The sequence below is a fragment of the Coffea arabica genome, chromosome 1e (genome assembly GCF_036785885.1).
Source record: "Coffea arabica cultivar ET-39 chromosome 1e, Coffea Arabica ET-39 HiFi, whole genome shotgun sequence".
NCBI classification, from domain to species: domain Eukaryota; kingdom Viridiplantae; phylum Streptophyta; class Magnoliopsida; order Gentianales; family Rubiaceae; genus Coffea; species Coffea arabica.
The window spans coordinates 3069688-3077629 of NC_092311.1; the positions used below are offsets into that span (position 1 = coordinate 3069688).

A 7942-nucleotide genomic window follows, 5' to 3' on the forward strand; every position below is an offset into this window, starting at 1 on the left:
ATACCTCATGTTTCTTGCTAGAGCTGCAGTAGAAGTTAAGTTTCTTCATGGTGGAAGAAATGGAAGCAACTTGCTTTCCCGTAGACATCATGCTTTTGAGTTTGTTCGTGAGTTGCAAAATGTGAAATCACGTAATATATCTCACTTGAGTCTGAAGGTGTGTTTTTCCTTTTCCTTTCTTCTGATACATTTCGCCTCATTTTAGAGATCTTATGAAATTGACTTGTCTAGATTTTCTCCTCATTGTTATGAAGGCTCTGTCTTTCTAGAAATTTATTGCCAACTTTCAACGACTTAACCATTGTGGAGCTTCTAATTATAACGATGCTCTTTATGTGGCAGTGTAGCAAGTCTCGTCAAGCTTACCTGAAAAAGCCCCTAATCATGAAGTGCTAATCCATAACAAAGCGAGTTAGGACCAACGTTATTGTCGCAGAGTCAATTCATAATGTTCTGCATTCCCTGATCTTCTCCTTATGTGCAGCGTCCCTGGGGAACCTTTGTTCCGCTAGGGCATTTGGATTCGGCTTTTGAAAGGCATTTCCAATACACTTAGTTGTGCATCTTAGGGAGATAGGAATCAGAAAATTCAAAAGGGAGGCAGATGAACTCGAGCTAGTGGAGTACTTTTTGCAGAATGGGAAATCCTTAAAGAAGATAACTCTCTTTGGGAGGATGAGGGTGTACTTTTGACGAAACCTTGCTTAGTAATGACCAATTTAAGTTGTGATTTCTTGGAAAGTCAACGAGCTTGTCTGGATTAGTTTTATTAAACTTGCATGCTTTTGCCTAATGATCATGCACTCACTTTTTATTCTTGATGAAGAGTTGATTAATCCTTAAATCAGTCTTTAAATAGATCTAATTGTGATAGTCTAAATAGATCCAAAGGCAGAGGCCTAGTAGCTTGATACCAGTTCATTTAATATGTGGGATGCTATTAGAGAATCTTTCATAGGGACTAAAGAAAACAGGAGAAACACTACCCTTCTGACTATCATACTTTATTTATTTATTTATTTTTGATTTGGATGAAAATGAATAGGGAGATAACTTATCTGGATTGTCATGATGTTTCATGATTTCATAACTATCTTTTTAGTTAAAACAGAACACCGATTAGAATATAGAGAAGGGCGTACTATATCTGCACTTGATTTCATTCTTTAGATGATCCTTTTTTCATTCTCAGAGGAATGGATAGTGGGAGAACTTGCCCCCCGGGCTTGGTCTGGTGGCAAGGGGTTGCTGAAGATAGGACTTGGTCTCTGGTTCGAGCCTTGCTGCCAGCAAGTTACAGGAGCAGAGGATTTAGTCTGCGAGGTCTACTCCCTGCGGGACACCCAAAAAAGAAAAAAAATAGTGGGAGAACTTGGATGTCAGGATATTTTTGTTCCTGAAACGATTTAGAGGTACTGGAAGTTGAAGCTTTGCATTTGTTGGTAGCCTTTTCTCACCTAGCAGAGATCACAAGGAAAAAAAATACTTATACCATGTTATCTGTACTTTTCTTCACTCAGACAACAGATTCCAATTCTCAGTTCTCAGTTCTCTTTTTGCTCTATTTTGTATTCTTTTCCTTGATAGTCTTATTTCAACTATAAAAGAACTGGGGTGATAAATTAACTCAATTATAATTTGCAGTACTATAAAAGAACTGGGGTGATAGCAAACACTTTTGTTTACATTGCGTTCAACTTTCATGTACTACTGAACAATATGTGCTATATTCTCATTGCTGTAGCCACATTTCGGATATCACAACGGTTGCTGGTGGAAACCTCCTGACAAATGTATAGGGTCAAATTCACTCATTTTTCCTTAATTTTCTGATGATGGTTGCATTAATTATGAAGAAGACGGATCTATTTTGTCAACTCTTCAAGACTCAAACCAGTTTGGATACAAAGTCTTTAATGTTTGCATCTGAACTTCCCCCCTCATCAAAAGCCTGCCTTGCTAAATCCTTCCACTTTTTTGCATTTTGACTAATCTCTTGTCCTTTCTTCTTGTCCATTACTAGGCTTATGCATTGACTAATCACATTTCTTCTAACAATTCCATTTTCATCTGGAAGAGCTTTGATTCCCGTTTTCCAGATGTCCATTACAAACTTGGCGTTTGTGCTTTGATCTGTCCATTGTGGCATTGCTATGATAGGGACACCCAAACTTAAAGCCTCCAGTGTTGAATTCCATCCACAATGAGTAATAAAACACCCCATAGATTCGTGCGCTAAAACTTCCAGCTGAGGACACCATGAGATTATTAATCCTTTATCAGATGATTCTTCGAGAAAATCTTTTGGTAGCTTGTTTGATTCTGATTCTCTAACTACCCATAGGAAATAGTAATTGCTCTTTCTCAAACCCCATGCTAATTCTTCCATCTGCTCAGCATTAAGTTCTGCCAAACTTCCAAATGCTACATAAACAACTGAACTGACCGACCTTTCATTCAGCCATGACATGCAAGCTTTAGTCATTGACTTAAAAAGATTGAGACCATAGTGCTTGTCATCTTCAAGGCTCTTCTCTAGGTACATGGATGGGATAGCTGGTCCAATTGTCTTAACTGGTAGGATTTTTGCCATCCAATCATTCACCTAAGCAATATACATATAAACAATAAAATTCATATTAGTAGACAAAGAGCAAGTTTTAGTTTTGAAATATTAGTTGACAATCACATGGCTTGGCATGGTCATTTAAGGACTTAGCTTTGCCACTGGCTAGCCAATAATCTATTTGGCCACAATTGAGAATATTCAAGTATTTTTACCTCTTCCTCCAACTTGTAAAATGTGTTGAAGAAAATCCAGTCAGCTTCTTCGATGTTTTCCATTTGGTCATGTACAACCAGCTGATAAATTGCTGGATATGAAGCATAATCAGAAATAAAAGAAGGCAGATCTGAAGCTAATAGTGGTGGCAAGCCAGGAATGTCCACTTCTGTCTCCTCTAGAGGAAGTTTCAAGCACCCTTTGTGAGCATGGTAATAGATGTTATTGACAGCACAAGATTGAGTGAAGAAAACAGCCCCACGTAAGCCAAGACTCTTTGCCACATCCAGACACCAAGGCAAGAATGCATCATAAACAATACAATCAACAGGACAGCCTAAATCATGAAGCTTCAAGATTAGCTCAGTAAGAGTTTCTGAGCCACATTTTCTAAACATAGCCAAGTATATTCCTGCTGCAACTCCATTTGCTCCTTCGTCGTATCCATCAGAGATGGCCTCCACAGAGATAGAACCTGAAGCTTCTTGCAAGGTTTTAAACAAGAATTTGGTTGTAACAAGTGTAATTTTCGTGCCTTGATGTTGCAAACGCGTAGCAAATTGGAGCAGTGGGTTTATGTGACCCTGGATGGGAAATGGCAAAATCAAGCAATGAGCTCTGTAAGTTTCCATCAATTGCTCTGTATGGACTCTTTTTGAGGTATCACAACCTTTAAGAATTAAGAGTTCGTGGAGAGAGTACTTATAGCTTGTATGAGTAGACAGAAGAATGTGTACAGACATGCGGTTGGGTGGATATGGCATCTTTTGTTGTATAAGTCCAGTTATATTCTCCATTTTGTATTTCTTTTTGCCCGAGATAATCTATGTTGGCCGCCTAAGAACAATGTGATCTGCATTGTACATTCCAAGATCAAGATATCAATAAACAAATAGCCAATGGATCCAAGTCTTGACTAATAAATTTGGCAGTTGATAGGAGAATTTTTTTACTCCAAGGTTCATATCCATAGGTCATCGACATAGATTTTAGTATGAATCACAACTACAAACAGAACACAGTAAACATGATTGGAGAATCTAAAGCAGCGCAGTAGGTGGTACTGTCAATAGATATGGGACAAAGGGAAGGATGGCATAGTTTTGTCCACCCAAATCCATTGTAGATTTTTTTTTCTATAGAATCCAATTCAAGGTGAAAAATCCTAACCTGGCAATATTTTGTATGTAATTCGGGGGGAAAGTTAAATTCGCACTTCTGTCATATATTCGCATTTTCTTCGAAGTTCCAACGTTAAAGTCATAAAAAAAATTTTGCAACATTAGTATCCTTTTATTTTTCTTTTTCAAGAGACTCTAATTCTTACGAGAGAAAGGAAAAATAAGAAGATTTGAAAATCAAATGAAGAACCTCAAAGTCATCCAACTACGTTCCTACCAACTGATTGAGTTGTGGGAATAAAAGTGTTGTACGATAAAAGGATGTAGATTTAGCCCCTATTTGGCTATGCCAAAGTCCTTCTGTATTTGTTGGTAGCAAGATGCTGCATACTAACCCTTAAAAACCACACGTTGCATGAATGAATTTCCTAAAAGCATTGTTTTGAATACTGGATCGGACTGGCCAATTCGACTAGTCAGATCGCAAATCGGTCATAGCTCTGGTTTAGTTCATACCTCGGGTTGATTGGACTTAAAAATCGTTAAGAATCATTTAAATTGTATGAACCAGATTGAAGCGTTGAACCGACGATTTTTTTGTTTTTGTCTATTAAATTGAATATATATATATATATATATATAATAGGTTTTCCTTAACCCTAAAGACTAATTATTAAATACCACGTCCACTCAATTTCTTCTCATTTTTTGCCCCTTATCAAGTTTGCAACTCTATTTTCTGTTTTCTTAACTTCCTCTAAATTCCAAACTTCCTTTTTTTTTAAGTTGTAATCTCTAAATTCCAAAAATGTGAATTAAAAATTTAAACTTACAATGTCTAATTTCCATGGACGTGAATTTTGTATAATTTTAGAATATTGTAGTACTTTTGAATGGGATTTAAGATTATTTTTTGATAGATACAATTGAAACTGGGATGAAATTTATTTGTTGCAACTTATAATTTAAAATTTTTATTTGTGAAAATCTAAGTTCTTTGAAAATATTAAGCTCTTCATCATATAAAGTCTTAAATTAGTTCATTGCATGTCTTATTTAGTATGTGTATGTATATATATATATTATTTTTTAAAAATTTGTTGAACCAAGGTTGAATAGATCTGACTGGTTGAATCTCGATCCGAGCACCTCACCGGTTCAATTAATGGTTCGAGTTTCAGAACATTGTCTAAAAATGAGACTTTAAGAAAGAAAAATTCTTATAGAGTGGCGTTTTTCAAACCTATTTCTAAAGGGTGATTTTTTCTAATTTTTTTCCAATCATTTGAATGCATTATTTTTCAAATCTATCGAATGCATTGTTTCCTCAAAAGATGCATTCACTTGATGCGTTTTTTGATTTGCAAAAGAATTCGCAGTTTAATGGAGGAAAACCAATAATTGAGAGTATTCTCAATTAGACGGCACACTCTGTAACGGATGCTATTATGCCCAGCCCACATTTGATGTTGAAAACTAAGTACCAGGATGCTATCTAAATGGGGCATTTTTTACAAAATGAAAATTTGGGTTATCTTGCGCCCTTTTGGGTAACGGATGCTACTATGCCAAGCCCAAATTTTCATATGACAGTTACCTGGTTGCCTTTTGATTGTTTTTGAAGAAGACGATATACTTTATTATCTCTTCAAAACTGAATCAATTTGGATACAAAGTCTTTAATGTTTTTATCTGAACTTCCCCCCTGATCAAAAGCCTTCCTTGCCAAATCCTTCCAGTTATCTGCGTTTTTCCTGATCTCTTGTCCTTTCTCCCCCTCCATCACTACGCTTATGCATTCATGAATGACATCTCTTCTAACAATTCCAGTTTCATCTGGCTGAGTTTTGATTCCTGTTTTCCAGATGTCCATTACAAACTTGGCGTTTGTGCTTTGATCGGTCCATTGTGGCATGCCTATCATTGGGACTCCCAAACTTAAGGCCTCCACTGTTGAATTCCATCCACAATGAGTGATAAAGCACCCTATAGATTTGTGGGCTAAAACTTCAAGCTGAGGACACCATGAAATGACTAATCCTCTATCAGGTGTTTCTTTAACAAGATCTTTTGGCAGCTTATTTGATTCTGATTCTCTAACCACCCATAGAAAATAGTAGTTGCTAGTTCTCAAGCCCTGTGCTACTTCTTCCATCTGCTCAGCATCAAGTTCTGCCAAACTTCCAAATGACACATAAACAACTGAACTGGTTGATCTTTCATTTAGCCAGGACATGCAAGCATTAGTCATTGGGTTAAAAGGGCTGAGACCATACTGCTTGTCATCTTGAAGGCGCTTGTCAAGGTACATAGATGGAATGGTTGGTCCAATCGTCTTTACTGGTAGGATCTTAGATGTCCAGTCAATCACCTAGGCAATATATGCAACAAATTGATCAAGCATCTAGTTTTTGGACAAGACTAGTCTTGTGCAAAATGCATAAAATGTAACTTTATATACATACAATGTAACTCACTTTCAATAACGTATAATTATAGAATAAATTTTTATGGATTTCACACATAATATGAAAAACGATGTATAAAATAAAATGTAAACCTTACATATTTTTTTTACCAAATCTTAGCCATGAACCATCAGGAATGATTGCAACCGTTCCTGCCTCTCGTCCCTAGTTTTTAGTTCATATGCATTCCTCACGAAATGAAAATAAAAAAAGCGAAAAGAAATATGAGGTAATGCTACTATTTTTTGTCTTCAGCAGTGGATGTCACTGAAGCCATGCGATTCGTGTGCCAGTATAGTTTCCTTGTAATCGTATGATACTCATAGAAGTAATATGGCCTAATGTTAAGGGAGTCAAAATGTGGTTACAAGGACCATCCGACGAGAACGTAGGCACATCCATATTTATTGGAAGCCCAACTTCGCAGGGTCATTAAGGAATAAGGTTTGCCATTAGGCAGCAGTAATGTACAGGTAATATTGAAATAAATCCAGATGTTCTTTTACCTCTTCCTCCAACTTGTAAAATGTGTTGCAGAAGATCCAGTCAGCTTCATGAATGTTCTTCATTTGGTCATGTGTAACCAGCTGAAAAATTGGCGGATATGAACCGTAAGTAGAAACAAAAGAAGGCAGATCTGAAGCTAAAAGTGGTAGTAAGCCAGGAATTTCCACTTTAGACTCCTCCAGAGGGAGTTTCAAAAGTCCTGCGTAGACATGGTAGTAGATCTTGTTGACAGCACAAGATTGAGTGAAGGACGCAGCTGCACGTAAGCCAAGACTTTTGGCCACACCCAGAGCCCAGGGAATGACTGCATCATACACAATACAATCAACAGGACAGCCTAGATCTTTAAGCTTCAAGATTAGCTCAGTTAGACTTTCTGAGCCAACCTTTTGAAACACAGCATTATATGTATCAAGGGGCACTTCATTTGCTCCTTCATCATATCCATCAGAGATGGTCTCCACTGCGATTGAACCCGAGACTTCTTGCAAGGTTTTGAACAGGAATTTAGTTGTAGCAAGTGTGATTTTGGTGCCTTGATGTTGCAAACGCTTAGCAAACTGGAGCATCGGGTTTATATGTCCTTGCACGGCACATGGAAATATCAAGCAATGAGCTTTGCGAGTTTCCATTTGCACTAGCCACGGGACCAGGGTGCTTGTTGCTTGCTACGAGTAAATATAAGAATTGTTTCACCAATGTGGCTAAACGGATATGGGAATAGTCTGTAGCTAGAGTGCAATGATATGATTGAATCACACTTGCTCCCCTCTGCTCCACAAACGATTGTTGGGTCAAAGCGACAAGGAGTTTGATACCCCGCAATAGATTTCGGATTCCAAATCTTATGGACGGAGAAAATAGTGTTCGAGCCACCCTTCAAAAGGGGTTCCAAAGTACTCAATTTTGGATTAATCAATATTTTAGTGAATGTCAGCGAGTATTAAAAAAATTTAACTCATTAAAACAGGTTAAATGCATACTCAAACAAAATTACAAAAATTTGAATTTTTCTAACAATAGTAATTGAAAACTTGATAGTGCGTTAAACCAAAAAAAAAATA

At 37.1% G+C, this 7942-nt stretch overlaps 2 protein-coding genes across 2 annotated transcripts; both read right to left on the reverse strand.

Annotated features, from left to right (window-relative positions):
- Positions 1 to 1888: 1888 nt before the first annotated feature.
- Positions 1889 to 3666, reverse strand: LOC113688599 (UDP-glycosyltransferase 74G1-like). The gene is made up of 2 exons (XM_027206475.2): positions 2782 to 3666; positions 1889 to 2605 (listed from the first exon to the last, which is right to left on the reverse strand). The coding sequence occupies exons 1-2, from the start codon at positions 3577 to 3579 to the stop codon at positions 1889 to 1891; spliced, it is 1515 nt and encodes a 504-aa protein (XP_027062276.2). The 5' UTR covers positions 3580 to 3666.
- A 1699-nt stretch (positions 3667 to 5365) lies between these two features.
- LOC113688590 (UDP-glycosyltransferase 74E2-like) lies at positions 5366 to 7535 on the reverse strand. Its single transcript, XM_027206464.2, has 2 exons — positions 6878 to 7535; positions 5366 to 6274 (listed from the first exon to the last, which is right to left on the reverse strand). The coding sequence occupies exons 1-2, from the start codon at positions 7508 to 7510 to the stop codon at positions 5552 to 5554; spliced, it is 1356 nt and encodes a 451-aa protein (XP_027062265.2). The 5' UTR covers positions 7511 to 7535; the 3' UTR covers positions 5366 to 5551.
- Between the last annotated feature and the right edge of the window lie 407 nt (positions 7536 to 7942).